Here is a 19,196-nt window from a genome sequence, read left to right on the forward strand (position 1 = left end):
TTACAAAATCTGCACCAATTGGATATGTTGTAACAAAAAATATAACCGGAAGCAACATGTAAAATTGAAGTGCCCTGCGGGAAATTTCTGAAAACTACATCTGTATTCTTTACAAAAACATGTAATAATAACGTGTCACTAAATTTACGATTTGACATTATATTCTATGCCTTTTATGAAAGCATAATTCCACTTTTTATACCTAAGTAAATACGTTAACAAGTTAACGCGTACCATTGTTCACTCGTACTATGTCAACTCGTACCAAGACAACTCGTACTTTTTACGAACTTAAGGTTCATCTATACACTTCCACAAAAATGGCTGTGTTTACACAATGAAATTTTCTCTGAATACAGACCAAACTGTGTAATTCTAATAGTTTTAAATCCTGGCAGCACCTAGATATATACAACTTGTATTCATTTTGTGTTTTAAAAAGAAAAAACCTTTTGTGGATTTTGCTAAACATTTTCTTTCCTTGCCACAGGTGGTGTAAAAATAAACAAAGTCATGTGAAATCTTTGAGATGGTCCCCCTCAGGTAATGATTGACTTGTATCATATTGATTGATATGGACAATAGAGGGACAATAGAAATCTACTCACAACAAAGGTGATTTAAATAGTGTAAACGAGTGGACTGTATCAAAGAAAACCCAGGTGTTTGTTTATTTCACCATCTTCTGTGGCAAGGAAAGAAAATGTTCATCAAAATCCATAAAGTGTTTTAACTTTTTAGAACATAAATTGGATGTAATATTAATTTATCTGGTATCGGGTCCGTTCGCGCCCAATACACGTTCGCACCCCACACGTTTGCCCCCTGGGTCCGTTCGCACCCTTTTTTTTATTCAAAAACCCGATGAATTATAAGATGTTTTTTTTAAAAGATGTTTATCTCAAAATAAAGAAAAATTCGGCAATTTTTGAATTTTTTAAATGAAATATTGTTTTAAATCGATTTGATGATTAATTATTTATGATTACTGTTAATTATATATGGTGTTTACACAGCTAAACTTGATGTAAATTCTGCATGTAGTTATATTAGCATGTATTTAACTTGGTATGAGTAAAAACAATTAAGATTCAAAATGTTATTGTTGTTGAATTTAAAGCGGTTTGGTATCTTAACATTTAAATAATATTCAACACAAAAAACCTTATTAGAAAGTCACTTTATTTTGAAACAATGAAAAAAAAAATATAGCAATACACTAACCAAAACACGATTAAAAAGATATTCAACACAAAAAACGTCACTTTATTTTGCATGTTTTGAAACAATGAAAAAAAACTTATTTATAGCAATACAATAACCAAAACACGATTAAAAAATTATTCAACACAAAAATCGTTTTTAGAAAGTCACTTCATTTTAAAACAATGAACAAAAAAAATATTTATAGCAATACACTAACCAAAATACGATTGAAAAATTATTTAAAACAAAATCAATAAAAAGGGTGCGAACGTGTAGGGTGCGAACGGACCCGTAGTGCGAACGTGAAAGGGGGCGAACGTGAATGGGCGCGAACGGACCCGGATTCAATTTATCTAGGTGCTGCCAGGCATTAAAACTTTTAAAATTACATAGTTTTGTTTGTACTCAGAGAAAATTTCATAGTGTAAACACAGCCATTTTTGTTAAAGTGTATAGATGAACCTTAATATAAGTTCCAAGTAGAAGAAATATTCTGTAATATTATTTCCACTGGAACACATATTACAGTATTTGTTCCTTACGGAATAAAGGGTATAGAATATTTGTTCCAACAGGAACAGATATTATGACTGTTTATAACAAAGTTTCTTGGGGAACTTCTGTTAGGCGGAATAAATATACGTTGACAATATCATCTCTAATAAATTTGAGCACTGAATTGAAAAAAGGGGTGCATATCAGGTTTTTTATACAATTTATGAGACCATGGATACAGTTTTATTAATTTAAGGCGAAAGGCACATAACGTCATAAGCACTGTTTTTATCTGAAAAGGGACAATTTTATCATTTTTGAGGGGAGATGTATCCCTCTAAGGCTCGCTAGAAAATACTGTGTCCGTTCTCTCCCACAACACTTTGGCCCCCTACATGTTCGCATTCCTCACGTTTGCACCATACACATAAGTACCCTATTTTTTATTCAAATAGAGGTTGAATTATTAGATGTATGCATCAAAATATTTATATTTTCATGAATACAAATAAATTTTTTGAATGTCTTGGCAATGTCGTGACATGTTTGATAACCGTTTGGTATATTCCCCCTTACTTTTACAAGTCTTAGATGAATGAACATGGCCATTGACCATCATGACAATATTCATTATTGATTTCATCAAAATGATTAACAAAACACTAAAGGAAACCTGTATATGTTTTTAGAATGTTATATAAAAAAGAAGATGTGGTAAGATTGCCAATGAGACAACTCTCCACAAGAGACCAAATGACACAAAAATTAACAACTGCAGGTCACTGTAAGGCCTTCAACAATGAGCAAAGCCTATACCGCATAGTCAGCTATAAAAGGCCCCGAAATGACAAATGTAAAACAATCATGACAATTCAAACGAGAAAACTAACGGCCTAATTTATGTACAAAATAATGAACGAAAAACAAATATGTAACATAGCAACAAACAACAACCACTGAATTACAGGCTCCAATTCAAGATTCATGAGCTGAAGAAAAACTGATTTTACGAGTAAATAAATTGGGGCCCTACATTAAAAAGTCATACGAACTGAGGACAGGGGACTAGACTTTGTAATATTAACTGTAATTAAAAGATTGTGAAATTGAGAATGGAAATGGGGAATGTGTCAAAGAGACAACAGACCAAAGAGCAGAAAACAGCCAAAGGCCACCAATGAGTCTTAAACACAGTGAGAAAATCTTATCATATATATATGTGAATTTTTAGTTCATGTACACATGCACTTGTCTCTGAGAAAAAAGTTGCCTATATACTTGAATATAACACAAGGTTAAATTATATTAAAGTATATAGGTAATTTTTTTTCAGAGACAAGTGCCTGTGTTCATGTATACTTATTTTGTACTTTGTCACAAACTTATTTTTTAAAGTGTACGTGGCAATAACATTTGAATTGAATTGAATTGATAAATTTTACTCTGAATATATTTTATTTGTGAAATTTCATACCTAAGAAAACACAAAAAACTTCAGGAAATTCCATTTCTGCTTGAAACAAAACCTAAATAAATACTGATTACATCAAAAAGAAACCTAAGGGAATAGTAACATGCTGGAGAATGGACCCCCAAAAAATAAGTGTGTAACAAATTATCATGAAATAAATAAATGAATAAACTGAAGAAAAGAAAATTATATTACTATTTTAACATAGGCTTGCAGCATACAAGGTAAATGTAATAAGCTTATTCTTAAAGTGTTCATATGGTTGAACTTGAACACTGTTTTTCACTTCTCCCTGGCAGCATGATTTCTTTTGAAAAGGTAAATGAAATATGAAGAAGAATCTGATGTTAGTCCTGTTTTAGGAATTTTATATTATATTTACTACTTAATTTTCAACAAAAACCTGTCAATCTGCTCTAATTTTGAACTCGTCTCTTACTATTGGTATGAGGATTTCATCAAAAACTTCACCAGCATAGCAGTAAGATGTCAATAACTGGGATTTTTTTATGCCCCCGCCGTATCGGAGGGGGCATTAAGTTTTACCCTTGTCCGTCTGTACGTCCCAAAATTGGTTTCCATTCTCTAACTTTAGTTTGCCTCAACCAAATGTTATGAAACTTATACACAATGCTTATTACCACAAAACACAGATCAAGTTTGAATTTTGGTGGTGTCACTTTTACTGTTCTAGAGTTATGCCCCTTTACAAATGGAAAAATTGCTGAATTTTTCGTTTCCGTTCTCTAACTTTAGTTTGCCTCTACCAAATGTTATGAAACTTATACACAATGCTTATTACCACAAAACACAGATCAAGTTAGAATTTGGGTAGCGTCACTTTTACAGTTCTAGAGTTACGTCCCTTTACAAATGGAAAAATTGCTGAATTTTTCGTTTCCGTTCTCTAACTTTAGTTTGCCTCAACCAAATGTTATGAAACTTATACACAATGCTTATTACCACAAAACACAGATCAAGTTAGAATTTGGGTAGCGTCACTTTTACAGTTCTAGAGTTACGTCCCTTTATAATGTTATATGCAAGCGGGGCATCATCTGTGTCCTATGGACACATTCCCCATTTATTTTAAATCACAATTCGCAAAAATCCTATTGAAAAACTAGTTAGCATCAACAAATTTAATTTTAAACTTATTTTCACTATAAAATATCCACAATTTGTTAGTATTGAGGAAATGTACAAGATAAAGCCATGTTGGAAAAATATATGTATACATATATATAGATATTTCTGTCCTACAAGCCCTACAATTTTTAGGAAGGAAGAACAAAAACATTAAACTAAAACAGATCTACAGTATCAAAAAAAAAGTTGTATCTATACTATTAAAACAAAGAGGTCCAATTTGATAGCCGACATAACGTAAAAACAACAAATGAAAGAATTCAACTTTATATATAACTAGTATAGGACAGTGGTGTGGTTTAGAAATTACACTATTCCATGCCCTTTTGTTTTCCACATAATTGATATTATCAATACTTAACAAGTTCCAGGTCGAATCCGATACCCATACTTATTGTATATGTCACATGTAGTTCCCAGTTGTAGTTACCAGTTACCTTTAATTTCCTCCTCTATCAGGAGAACCTGGTATTCTTCCAGTAGTTGTTTAATATCTATGTTACACTATAGTACACTATCATGACTATTTAACAAGTCTGTTTTCTTCAACCTCAATACCAAAATTAATTTTGGTTAATTATAGTTTTATAGTAAGTTTATTGTAGTAAGAAAACCAGGGCAGGTTCAAACAGAAAGATTTTGATAGCAAAAGAAAACTGTGCACCTGACAATCAGCACGACTTTATCAGACGACAACAAGAATACCAAAAATCCAGGCTAAAAATAAGGCATAGGTACTTGAATTCATCACAGAACCGCATGATGAAACATTCAAACAATATAGAATTAGTAGATGGGGTATGATTGCTAATGAGACAACATGTACAATCCACCTGAGTCCAAATGACATGCAATTATAGGTTACAGCCTTCAACAAAGACAAAAAAAAAACCATATCATAAGGTCAGCTATAAAAGCAAATAGACTATTAGGGACAAAAATAGAATCTACTCATTTCAAAATATATCCTAATTTTTTTCGGAATCTGTACAATATTGGTCCAGTGACTATGGAATTTGTTAACAGAAAGGTACTACTTTGAACTCGTTTGATGTAAATTAATGTATTATTCCATGACAATTGAGAAACAAAATAATATCAGAGAAAAAAAACTTGAGGCTTCATTAACCTGTAGTTGCTCACATGGTATCTGAAAAGTAGATCGGACCTGGCCCATACCTAGTATAAAATTGTTTTTCTTTCACACACAAGTCTGTTGACCAGTATTTGGTTACAAGTAGGTCAATCAGAGCAAAAGTCATCTATTTAACAGCTGTGACGGCTAAAAATAGTTATCACATGATAATATGATTATGTGATTTACTAGGGGTGTGATACAGAATTTCAGCTATGACTCGGATAGATATGGATACTGTCACAGCCATTGATGTGGACTGTAAATTTTTATCAATATAAAATATGTCCATGATGTTCAGTAGTTGTTGTTTGTTGATGTGGCTCATAAGTGTTTCTCGTTTCTCGTTTTCTATTTAGATTAGACTGTTGGTTTTCCCGTTTGAATGGTTTTACACTAGTAAATTTTGGGGCCCTTTATAGCTTGCTATTCGGTGTGAGCCAAGGCTCCGTTTTGAAGACCGTACTTTGACCTATAATGGATTACTTTTATAAATTTTGACTTGGATGGAGAGTTGTCTCATTGGCACTCATACCACATCTTCTTATATCTATATGCAGAAGTTCTGTATTTATAACTGCACACAAATGTACTATAAGTTGAAAGTTTAAATCTACATTTTATGTTACAAATCTATTATATAGGATTTTCCAGAGAGAAAATAAAGTATTGGAAATAGCTAGAAATGTCAGAATTATTATATTGCAGGATTAATTAGGAGTTGTTTGACAAAAGAATTTAAAATCCATTGGCAGCTAGTATAACACATAAAATATGTATAAACAAGTAAAGAAATGACAAAAGGTAAGTGATTCTGTTGTCTTAAATATCTATGCATACATTCAGACCTACCCTGCCAGATGTTAATGTGCTTATCCCAAGTCTGGAACCTAATAAGCGTTGTTGTAGGTACATTTGGATTTATTTGAAGTTTTTTTGATTTTTTTTAAAACTATTAATTACAAACGACAAAGTAAATATACAGTTACTTATTACAGTATATCAATGAGTGAGCCACAACACACAATCTTCAACAATAGACAGGTGTCATGTGTCAGACTTCATCTTCTATTCTGAATGGGCAAAAATAGATTAGTGTATCTGGAATGTACAGAGAACTGTTAAGTGTAAAAATTATTTTGGACTGTAAGGTTAAATGGATATTGATTGTTTAGTATCAAATGGTAAAGATTTTGCAGTAACTGGTTAGAGTTGTTTCCCTTTAACTGTTTATTAAACAAAATGATTGGCTGGAAGTTGTAGTATACAATATTAATCATTTTCAGTCTTAATCCACCATTGACCAGGAAATTATCATGCTACCTAATGCTGTCCCTTTTTATTGATGATTCCTTACTAATTGCTACACCCATTTGCATGATTTTCTTTATAATGAGCCCAAGGCTTGACTGGGGTATAGAAATATAGTCATCTATGGACTGCTCCAATCCAGCAGTAAAACCCACACGTTCATTTGCCTTTTATAAATACACAGCCACCTCTGGTTGAAAGAGGGAAGTTCTATCAAGTGTATGGTTTAGAGTACCATGTTTCCTAAATGTTCAAGAACTCTTTAAGGGGTCCATAGGTGGCCTCTTGCTGGCAGACTTATTGTTAATTTGTTCTCATCCAGACTATGATTGACATATTTGCCACTGGAAGTTAAGCATACAACAATCAATTAATCATTCTTTATAGTTATGCAGATGATAAATAAAGTATTCCCATGACTTCTGACTAAATTTTCACACCATAAAGAAAGTATTACATACTGGAAACTGCTTTGATCTGTCGAATAGTGTCACATGCAATTTGTATTAAGGTTTTAACCATTTGTTTTTTAAATTAATTCTAAATGACAGAAATTGGGAATCTACCCTCAGTGATTATACTTATGTAATTCTAATTAGGAAACATAAAATAATCTTGTCATGCATGTATTCATTTTAATATCAGCTTCTTAAAAGAGCATTCAAGAACTGTAAGTGTATATATAACTGTTACTTCATATATGAATACTAGTACTGTAAATGAACTTGTACATCCATACTGTAGAAATAGCTGTGAACATGAATACTGTAAAACTTGAACAGTGTACATATATACTGCCTCATTAACCTTAAAGGAGCTTTAGCTATGATTAAAACATTTATAAAAGTGTAATATGGAATTGATATTAAGCTATTAGCAGTCTGTTTGGTTCAATTTCATCAAAATAAGCTACAAAACAGCACTGATTTAGTACATGTATTGGTTTGCAAGTTAATGAATAACCTCATTTGAATCTGTATTCAGTCCACCTTTAATTTTCCCCTTGGGTATAGATGGGTTGAACATGTTGTAAGGATGCTTAGTTATTAAAAAATAAAGAATATCAACATTGAAAAGTGGAACAAGGGAGCCACCAAGAAGAACTATTTTTTTTACTGATTCACCCCACAAAAAAAATTATATTGATAATGATACTAGTAAAATGATGATTAACAATTGTTGATCTATAATCTTATTCTATGAAATGAGATCAAACAGACCTAGGAAAATTGTCATTATACAATTGCATGTGCTTGTCTGTCTATTTGTATTTATATTTATGTTTGTATATGGTCATATGACCATTGTCAGTCTAATGAGGTCATTTCGATGGTTGATTTAGATGTCATCTAGTCTGAAATACACGCAAAATGCTGATACATCATTACAAGTCCATGCATTGATAATGGTTTCTTTTGGACTTTTTGTAATGTGAAAATAAGTTTTTAGTATGTTATAAGTCAAATATCAGAATTTGAGTCAAATCAATGAACACTAATTTGACAGCTAATGTTCCTTCACACCCAAACCTCTTTTTTTATTAATATTTAAAACTGTAATCATGGTAATTATGTAAATGACTACACTAAAACTGTATATATATCTCATGTAATTATGTAAGGCTGTAAATATGTAAATGAATGCATTTAAATTGTAACTGTGTAGCGGAATACTATAAAATACTAACTCAGTATCTCAATACTGTAAAATCAAAAGACACTACCAATAAATTTATGGAAATCATTGTAAGAAGTACATTATAGCGACAGTAATCTAGACAAAATAAGGTTATGACAGCACTTTCAATCTTACAGGCAATCATTTACAAGATTATTGAGGAATTTATTGACCGAAAACGGTTTATTGGAAGAATGCTAAAATGTAGTAGCAGTGCAAATAACCCTGCTTCTTAAGAAGCTATTAGATTGATCAGAGAAAATATTTGTTGAATCTTGTCTTATTAGAAAATGAATATTGTTTTTTTCTGTCCTTTAAAAGGTCATTGAAAAATAATAGCATTTTTAGTCTTTGGCAATTGGCATTTACTCCCCATCATATTGTTAAAAGATTACTTGTGGAGATGAGCTCTGTGTCTTCAAACTGTGAAAATAGTTCCCTGCACTATAAAAAATTGTTATATAGTCAGCAAATTGTTCCGTATGTCTGCTTCCTGGTTAAAGTTGTCTGTGAGCAGAAGGTCATTTCCTTGATAGGAAAGATAGAGATTTCCTTGATAGAGATTGAAAGACCCAAGTTATATTTGATATTTGAAAGTTGTGAAAAAAACGAATATTTAAAATATTATCATTTTGATTTTAAGATAAGAAGGTATGGTATGATTGCCAATGAGACAATTTTCCACCAGAGAAAATGAAGTAAGCAACTATCAGTCACTGAACGGCCTTTTTCAATGAGCAAAACTTGTACTGCATATAAAGCTATGAAAGGCCCTGAAATGACGTTTATTAGTTCATACAATTCAAACATGAAAATCAACCACCTGATATATGTACAAAACAACAAACAAAATACAATTATTATATACAGCAGCAACCCACTGAATTACAGGCTCCTGACTTGGTACAGGCACACACAGAATGTGGCAGGGTTTAACATGCTAGAGGGTCCCCAACCCTCCCCTTACCTTGGACAGTGGTGCAACAGCACAACACAAGAACAAACTGTACAAAACAATAATCATAAATAAAATATGCTAAACAGCAACAAAAAACAACCACTGAATGACAGGCTCCTGATTTGGGTCAGGAAACTGTAGAGTCATTTGTTTATTATATTTTTTATGGATTTTCAGCTGCTTGCAGAATCCATCAGTCAGACGCAGATTTCAATAACTGCACACCCAACACTTTTGCAATAAATTACTCTCCTTTACAATCATGAATTGTAAAAATATTAATTGTCCATTGAATTGATTGACCAAACCTTATTTGATTTAATTTGCAGATTTTTTTTCTTTCTAAAAAAGTGGTTGGAAGAGTTAAATCCCTTTGGAGGACTACTGATCTGAATCCATATTGGAAAGGCTTTCTTTTACTATAAGGGACCTGGGTCAAATCATGAAATGGGAGTATTAAGTTACTTTCTTAGTATTTATTTCTCACTAAATTTAAGCACTTAACCCAGCCTTACCATATCTTTAGGTAAAGATATAAGACATAAGGTATATAAAGCTCCCTTGCAAACCCTTTAACCAAAATAAACCTAGATGGGTCCGTTACGGTAAAATGATTATCCCCTTCCTTAATAGATCATCACTATATAGGTGAATTTTTAGTGATCTAGAAATTGCTATGCAAATGAAACTGGAACTGAATGAACCCTCCAAAGGATAAACCCTCCCCCCACCCAGTTACTACAGTCCGTCCATAACCATGATTAAATTATTAAATTTTGCTACAAGAATCCAAATTCTGTTACATTCTCCCTATGATCTTAACTGGAATTATATTTCAGCAGGAAATCTAGTTCCAGTGTTAATTAAATTTATTATTTTACTATTATTACTATAATTGTCACTGAATTTTATAAGCACTTGATGGATTTTAACTCTTGAAAATTCACTATTTTAAAACGTGTTTTTAACCAAACGGGTTTCCATTTGACTTAATTATTGGATTTTACACGTCCTTGGAGTTTTAGATCATATAGAACTAGTTTAATAGACATCAGATATTCATTCAAACTAATTTACATGGTGCAAAGATGTAAGGTTGTCGAGGAAAGTACATTTGTGATTGATTTTCTTGGACAACCTTAGCATGCTGTAGTGACAGCAATAAACAAACATCAGCGAGACTTCTCCGTTTTGAATATATCTATAGAATTAGCAAGTTCTCACTGTGATTTACGGACAGAGAAGTTGTCAAATGCTGTAATGCAACATTTTTTTAACATATAAATTATATTTTGTACGGAAACAAATACAACATGTAAAAAGAAATTTTTCAAAAATAGTAATTGTAAACAAAAATGTTTCAAAAAAGAGTAAATGTAAACAATGTAGTTGTAGCGTTTAAGTTCAGTCCTTTGCTTTTTCAATGAAGTTTTTTAAAAGTTAAGAACATTTTAAGCCGATAAACATTTTATACATGTTACAATTGATTGGAGTTCAAACATTACAAGTAAGAGATATTCTATAGACTACAGAAAATCTCTTGTGTTCCTATTTCTATAGAAAAATAGTTTCATACTCAAAAGAACACATATGGAGAAAAGTTGTAGTCTTTTTTCTTTTAATGTCTTTTCACTTTATTTTTCAAGTATTATTGTAATGACTACAAGAAGATGTGGGTTAAGTGTCAATTTCAATTTGTCAGCAACTGAAGATACACAAAAAACAAAGAATGTACTGACAATGCAAGTGACTAATCAATACGTACGAAATCACCCTAAGTCTATAAAAGTTGAAAATCAATACTTAAAAAATCACTCTAAGTCTATTAAAGTTGAGAAAAATGTTAACAGACTTTATCTCAAATTTTTAATCAACACCAAATTTCCTAAATGATAAATATATTATATGATATAACTTTTTTGTTCATGAACAGATGGAGATTTTTACTACTAATCTATTCACAGAATTTTGATTTGCTTTTATTATGTTTATATTTTTTTTCTTGTAAAAATTTTAATTCATAAAGATAAGATTTATAAGATATGGGTAAATTTCATATGAAAGGTGTTGAGATAGACAAGTTGTGTACTTCATAGTTAGCTTATTATTTTTTATTTGTTTATTAATTGACTGAAAGAGCCATTGTATGCTGTTGCCTTATATGATGTGCAGTATCCATCTGTCACCATTTGTAAACTATTTAAACATTGTCTTTTGCTGAAACAGTGTTATTGTACTAGTTTAATTTAACTTGATCACAATCATCCCTAGGTTTTATTTTTTCAAAATTTTATCATCTGATGATATGGTCTACCAACAGACAGTAAATAGAAGTAACAAAGGTATTTATCATTTTTATGCCCCCACCGTAGCGGAGGGGGCATAAAGTTTTACCCTTATCCATCTGTCCATACATCCGTCCGTACTTCCCAAAATTAGTTTCCGTTCTCTAACTAGTTTGCCTCAACCAAATGTTATGAAACTTATACACAATGCATATTACCACAAAACACAGATCAAGTTTGAATTTTGGTGGTGTCACTTTTACCATTCTAGAGTTATGCCCCTTTACAAATGGAAAAATTGATGAATTTTTCGTTTCCGTTCTCTAACTTTAGTTTGCCTCAACCTAATGTTATGAAACTGATACACAATACTCATTACCACAAAACACAGATCAAGTTTGAATTTTGGTGGCGTCACTTTTACCGTTCTAGTTTTCTGTAGTTTTGTTGTGTACAAGTACAAAATTTATGGGAATTACCATCTATTAGTCCTTTTATATTCCCATTCAAAATTGTATTAGATGATCCTGGCATTATATTAAAATTCCTGTAATACTATAAATAAACATTGCAAGAAAAAATAAATTCTTTAAAAATTGGTCTGACCTAATGGATTGTGTTTTCCAGGAATGTTGCTTAGATTCTCAAATTTAAGGCTGATGACCCCTACCCCTTATCCAATATGGTAACCACTGTAGAATATAATTTGAAATAGTGCACTAGAAATTTTTCTCTGAAACAAATTGGCCATCTTAAATATAATTTGAATGATCATGATCACAGAGGTGTTTTGTTTCAAAATGATATAGCTATCCAATCTAAAACATACATGACATGGTTTACATGACTTTTTTCTGATATTGAATCAATATAACCACTCTGCATTGGATACATACAAGCTGCTTTGAGACTCAAGTTTGAATTAACTACATTAACATACTTTGGTAATAGGAAACATTAAGAATTAGTTAAGTATGATTATCTTGGTATCATGCTTAACCATTGTAACATTGTATTTTTATTGACTTGATGATCTTATTAGGATCGTGATAATGTAGACCTTTACCGATTTCCTTTCCGGTGATAATTTGTCTGTAGTTAATTTCTTGGAAAGATGAGTTTACACGCTGTCGGTCAGGGTGAACACTTAGTTAATGTGGCTATTTGTCCTCAATGTTAAATTACATTTTTTACTTTGATCTTTTGGATCTAAGGAAAATACAGCAGATAAAGGTCTTTATCAAGATTGAATTCTGAGTCGTTTATTATGCTGTTTTCTTGAAGATTACTTATATGAAAGGTCTATGACCGGCTCTTCAGGGTTTACTCATGCTTTTATGGATGAATCTATTCTGATCTAGTTTCTATTGACAAAAATTAATACTCATGAATATTCAATTAGACATTACCTAATATAGATATTGGTTCTAGTTGCAGTTAACTGTTACTTTTCAGAACTTTCGATGTGGAGTTTTCCCCATCTATTTTTGGTCTGAATTAGGATAACTCATCTTTTCTACTATGTTCCAATTTAAGAATATATAGTTTCCATGTCGGAAGTAAATGCAATTCAGATGTGAAATCAAAGTTTATTTACTTATTTGAAACTAAGGTAGGTAGGATTTTGGTTTTCAAAACAGCAATTATTTGATGATTTTGCACATATACATGTAGTTGAAAGACAAAAATAAAAAAAGAAATAGAGCATTCTTCATGTAGCCATGTTTCATTAAAGGAAAAAGGTATGGATAAAATTGAGAATGGAAATGGGGAATATGTCAAAGAGATAACAGCCCGACCAAAGAGCAGAAAACAGCCGAAGGCCACCAATAGGTCTTCAACACAGGGAGAAAATCCTGCACCCAGAGGCGGGCTTCAGCTGGCCCCTAAACAAATATGTGTACTAGTTCAGTGAAAATGGACGTCATACTAAACTCCAAAACATATAAATGAACTAAAATTAAAAAACATGCAAGACTAACAAAGGCCAGAGGCTTCTGACTTGGGACAGGCGCAAAAATGCGGCGGGGTTAAACATGTTTAGTGAGATCTCAACCCTCCCCTATACCTCTAGCCAATGTAGAAAAAACAAACCCACAGCAATACGCACAGTAAAACTCAGTTTAAAAGAAGTCCGAGTCCGATGTCGGAATATATAGGTAACAAAAGAAACTAAGGAAAATGACAATGATACATAAATTAACAAAGGATTACTAGCAGTTACTGACATGATAATAGGCCAGTTTTTTGGCCCACTGAATTTGAAAATTTTATTATAAATCTGCCAAATAACATACTTCAAATGTTCATCAGACACGAGACTGTCAATCATCAGTATTTATGTTGTGTATATTCCTTACATCTGTGAATTAGGGCTTCAAAGTTCTTGCATTTTGTGCAAAATTGCCAAAATTGCCAAAATAGCATTTTCTGATCGTGTCTTTCTTATTTAGATATGAGCCAAGGTTTTTTAACCCAAGAAGATATTTTGCCACAAAATTTATTTTACAAAGATTCAAATATGTGTACAATATCTATTTGGGTATTGCTCATATCTATTTCGACCAAAATTAATATGTCAATTTTGACATGTTTTTGATGTCATAGCGACATCACAAGTAAGTGACCTTCTGCACTAAAGTGTCACACATTATATCAGCCTGTTCATTTATCAATAGAATTAACATATTTTTGAATGAGTTGAATAATGTGACTACTTTTGCAATTTCAGGGACCAAAAAATGACTATTAATCATATCATACCTATATAAACACATGACTGACAATTGTAGTTCTACTTCATCAAAATTAGGGGTCTGGATGGCCAAGCAGTTTATCTACTGTACCACTAACCTGTCAACAATGAGATTGTGAGTTCCAACCCCGCATGTGGCAGGTGCACTTGAATCCAATATTATTTGACTACGATTGTATATTTTCCTGCTAGAGGTCATGGTTATTTCAGGGCACTCAGCTTCCTTCACCAAGGAAAAGGGGCTGCAGTGACGTTAAACAACAACAATCAATCAATCAAACATCTAAATTAAAGCCCCCCATTGATTTTTGTTTTGCATAGACACAAATCGTTTATATTGAGAAACAATTTTCAGACCAAGATTGACACTAAAAACCTAATTCTTATTTGTTTAAAAAAAAACTATAACATCTGTGTTCAAACTTTTTATGTAATTGTGAATTCAGTGCATTAATTCCCATTACTTATCTTGATAAAAAATTCTGTGTTTCTATAATAAAGATAATTAAATCTTCACAAAAATTGTGAGCGAAATACACAAATTTACCGGAGATGTAGAAGTTGTTTTTGATTTAATTATTGTAAAAAAAAGGACTTGTAGCTATTCGTCTTTTTTCAAGTATTGAAGCAAATATTTAGTAACAAGATCTTGAACTTCTCCAACATTAACAAGTGGAGTTGAGAGAATCTTTTGCGTAATTTATATTACACAATGCTATCTTAAACATCTTCGCATTATTTCACTTTCGCTATAAAGTACGGGAAAGTGGGTTATTTTTGTTAGGGTTTCATTTTTTGCTAGTATCCTGATTAAGAAAACATTGTGAATATAACCCGTCATATACATTTTATCTGTAAGGAATTAAAACTGTGCTAAAATAAAACACTTTACTGTACTAATGTGTATGCCCCAGACCAAAGGAAAAAAATTTAAACAACTACAGGTCACTGTATGACCTTCAGCAATGGAAATGAGCGAAACCCATATTGTATAATAAGCTATAAAATGGCCATAGGATTCAAAAGATAAAAAAATTAACAAAGACAATTATAGCAGACAGCAACCAAGACAACCAGTGGATTTCCTCCTCCTGGTTTAGGACAGGCACATGAAGAATGTGGTGGGGTTAAACAAATGTCGGAAAGAATACTTGCAGTTTCTGAGAGCTTGTTTAAAATGTAATTTCAACTAAGAACTAAACCATGTTAGAAACTAGCCATGGAAATTTGAAATTTTCTAATTGTATTCTTCCTTTACACTAAGTACATGGTCAGAAATGGTTCTTTGAATTTTGGTTCAAATATACACCTTTAATCTGGAAAATATATTAACCATCAATTGTGTTAGGTAGATACTACTATTAGATAGTACATATCTAAGGCTGCATTTTTTAAATTAAGTCACTAGGCAATTTCAAAGGACCTTATCCCAATGTAAACATTGAATGTTCGTTCGTCTGTTCGTTCGTCCGTCCGTCCGTCTGTCACACTTCAGGTTAAAGTTTTTGGTCAAGGTAGTTTTTGATGAAGTTGAAGTCCAGTCAACTTGAAACTTAGTACACATGTTCCCTATGATATGATCTTTCTAATTTTATTGCCAAATTAGAGTTTTGACCCCAATTTCATGGTCCAATGAACATAGAAAATGATAGTGCGAATGGGGCATCTATGGGGTGTACTATGGACACATTCTTGTTAGATTTCAGTTTCACAAGCTTCTAATGCAATTATCTCGATTAATACTGAACATAAAACATTGTGTATTTGCATGTATATTCAAATAACACCGTTTAACAAATAACTTCTTTAAAATTTATAATTATTATTTAGAAATAATTTTTGATCAGTATCGTCACCGGCATTGTTTTATTATTGACTTTCTCTACTCTTTCATAAGAAGAGTGAATTTTCTTTTGTTTTCGTTTACTAGATTTCCCCCAGAGATGTTAGTGCAAAAGTCCACTCAAAATTGGTTTGGTCCAGGAATTTTTCTATGGACCAAATTTCTAGTAAAATTAAGACAACCATACAGAAACATTTTGTTTTAGTTCAGAAAGAAATCTGTTTGGCCCAGTTATGGATGTCAGGGTCTATTATTCAACCATCATATGATTTTGCCTACAAGTGCTAGCAAAAAAAGATATTGCATGTAATTTTGTTGAATACATGTGTATGACTCGGAGGTGCGATGGTCACGCTGAAATGCGATGGTCTGCACTGAAGTGTAGTGGTCTGTTTTGTTAGCTGATGTGCGATGGTCTATATAAAATGTGATGGTTAGTTAAAATCTGCAGATGTGCAATTATTATGAGATGTAGATTTTTTTAAAAGTCTGTAGATAAATTTGCATTCGTTATTGTCTATGTATGTCCTTAGTTACAGTTGCATACTAAATGAGAGATCGTCCTCTTTGATTTTCTGCATAATGCTGCATTAACATTTTATCTTGTCTTTGTTCTTCTCATGAGTTCCTTGTTTACCGTGATATTATAATACGAATAGTCTCTCTCAGGACCCATGTGTATTAAGAGAATGCCAGGCTCCATCTTACTTAAAAAAGAACCTTTTGTAGATATAAAAAAAAATTCCGCTACAGAAGGTTAACTTTCCCATCTCCATCAACCACTCAAAGTTTCCCATAGTATTAAAAGTTTATAATGTAAGCTCCTTATTAACTTAAAAACCTGAAAAACTGCTTCCAACAAACAAATTGACTTCTTCATTGACATGAAAAATAGTTTATGTAGTCCAGTGCATTTCATCGTGATCATCGTGGCTCTGAGTACCATAGCGGTTCAGAGTCACATGTATCTATGCTTTGAAAAATGTCAAGACGGCTGCTGGTCTTATTGCAGATTTCTTTAAACAAAACCTTTTTATCAAATATCTACCGTAAATCCCAAGGGACAAGTAGATATAATTTTTTAGAAAGTTGACAGGGTCGGGTCGTCTTATACTTATAAAATTATGCATTGAACAAATTTATGAAAACTATATTGATCTATGTGTCTAGTAGGTCAAAATCAAAGAGGTTTTTTCTTTCAAGTTAAAATATATTAACAAGATAGTTTAATGTTAGAATACCAATGAATTTGAAATGAGATTAATAACTTTTTTCAAACTTAAATTAATTGTTCTATGTTATAATCATTGATTAGATGTTACTACCATGACAGGCAGTAATTTGTTTATATGATGACTGAAATTCAGATTAAAAGAACCTAAATATTTCAAGATCAAATTCATACAGTTTACTAATATTCATCCAACATCTTTACAGAAATTGTAGACGACCTAGTTAGATTTGATAAGACTTCAAGCAAACGGACTAATTGACCTAATAACATATACTCCGCATGATCTTATTAATTTTCAAATAAAGATGTTTTGTTCGTCAAAGAAACCTTTCAGAGAAATCTGATCAACTTCCTTACATTGTCAGATGTCCAAATGATGCTTGTGTTACAAACATGGGGATATTGATTTTTTTTCATCACTGAAAGCTAGAAACCTATGAAGTATAAACACAGGGCAATTTACTAGTTAACATCATAACTGCGGTTATTACTCTATCATTCTAACGATCATGATGTCACAGTGGGTCCTAATGTCAAGGTCATTATCATAGTATAAGACAAACCAATTTTCTACGACAATGTTGAGATTGGTTAATGACAGGCTCTAAGGCAATTGTGAGTATGTTTAATTTTATATGTTAAGAAAAATATCAAGCTTGCATTTGAAATTGCCTATTTCATTAGACCTGAGAATTATTATACTACATTTTTTTTATTCATTCATGACATTGTATAGTAACTGTAAATAAGGATAATCCTCAGGTAGTAGTAATACTACATCACAATTTGATTATTTTAACCTACAGGTAGATAGATATTTTTAGGACAAATTATTTCACAATATGATCACTGTGACCTACATATTCTGTAGGCACATGTATTACAGAAGATGGTCACAATGAACTATATACTAGTACTTCACTTGTTAGAAACACTGTGTTGCAAATTAAGGTTGTCACTGTAAAATACACCACTTTACTCTTAATTCAATTTGACCAGTGGCAATAGGGAAGACAATAGACTTTATTGTTATTGGTGATTCGGTGACACTTGGACCAGATATCGTGTTTTGTGGCTCAACAATCAGTTTTGACTTGTACCATCAACTACTTTCCCGTGTGAGTTGTGAGGTCAAAATTTTACAGAAACATCAGTGATGCCCTGGGCCATTACTTGTTAAAATTTAAAGAGTCAGGCAGGTATATACTGCTCTCAGCAACACTGTGTTAAAACATGATTGAGATACCAAAACCAAATGCCGGTATTTTTATACTATAGCTCTAAAGAAGGCTTGCTGAGCTACCTGTCTGTCTGTCTTTTATGGGCCTTTAAGTTTGTAACACATTTCTGTCACATTTTTCTCAGCAAGTCATAGCTTCTTGATATATGGCACTAAGCTTCCTGTGGTAATGCCTTCCCTTGTGACAGATGTTCAATGTCCTTTTATGATCTACTTCCTGGTTGCTTACATTAACATCTTTTAAAATGTTATGCACATATTTTAAGTTTTTGTCACATATTTTATTGAGCATGTTGAATCTGGTTTTAATTAGTCATAAATAGGTAAAAGTACATCTTGTTTTGTTAGGTTGGTAATTGGTTTAGGGATTTTGATTTATTTAGAGGCATCAGCTCTTAGTTCACATTTTTATACGACAACAAAAAAATTTTGGGGTT

The 19,196-nt window shown here is 32.0% G+C and overlaps 1 protein-coding gene and 1 long non-coding RNA gene across 4 annotated transcripts in view; both read left to right on the forward strand.

The window, feature by feature from the left end:
• Positions 1–19,196, forward strand: part of LOC127701374 (uncharacterized) — a 189,643-nt gene that overhangs the window by 33,752 nt on the left and 136,695 nt on the right. The gene's annotated exons all lie outside the window — the stretch shown is intronic.
• LOC127701300 (uncharacterized) overlaps positions 58–19,196 on the forward strand; it is an 83,039-nt gene continuing 63,900 nt past the window's right edge. Inside the window, exons 1-2 of one of the 3 annotated variants that reach the window (XM_052205176.1) lie at positions 58–121; positions 6,165–6,260. In XM_052205176.1, the coding sequence (XP_052061136.1) occupies positions 6,251–6,260 (10 nt within the window). In that variant the 5' untranslated portion in view covers positions 58–121; positions 6,165–6,250. Of the gene's footprint in view, positions 122–5,309; positions 5,352–6,164; positions 6,261–18,075; positions 18,135–19,196 lie in introns of those variants that run through there. The other 2 variants (XM_052205177.1, XM_052205183.1) reach the window with 2 other exon arrangements.

Source organism: Mytilus californianus, unplaced genomic scaffold (assembly GCF_021869535.1).
Source record: "Mytilus californianus isolate M0D057914Y unplaced genomic scaffold, xbMytCali1.0.p SCAF_5, whole genome shotgun sequence".
NCBI classification, from domain to species: domain Eukaryota; kingdom Metazoa; phylum Mollusca; class Bivalvia; order Mytilida; family Mytilidae; genus Mytilus; species Mytilus californianus.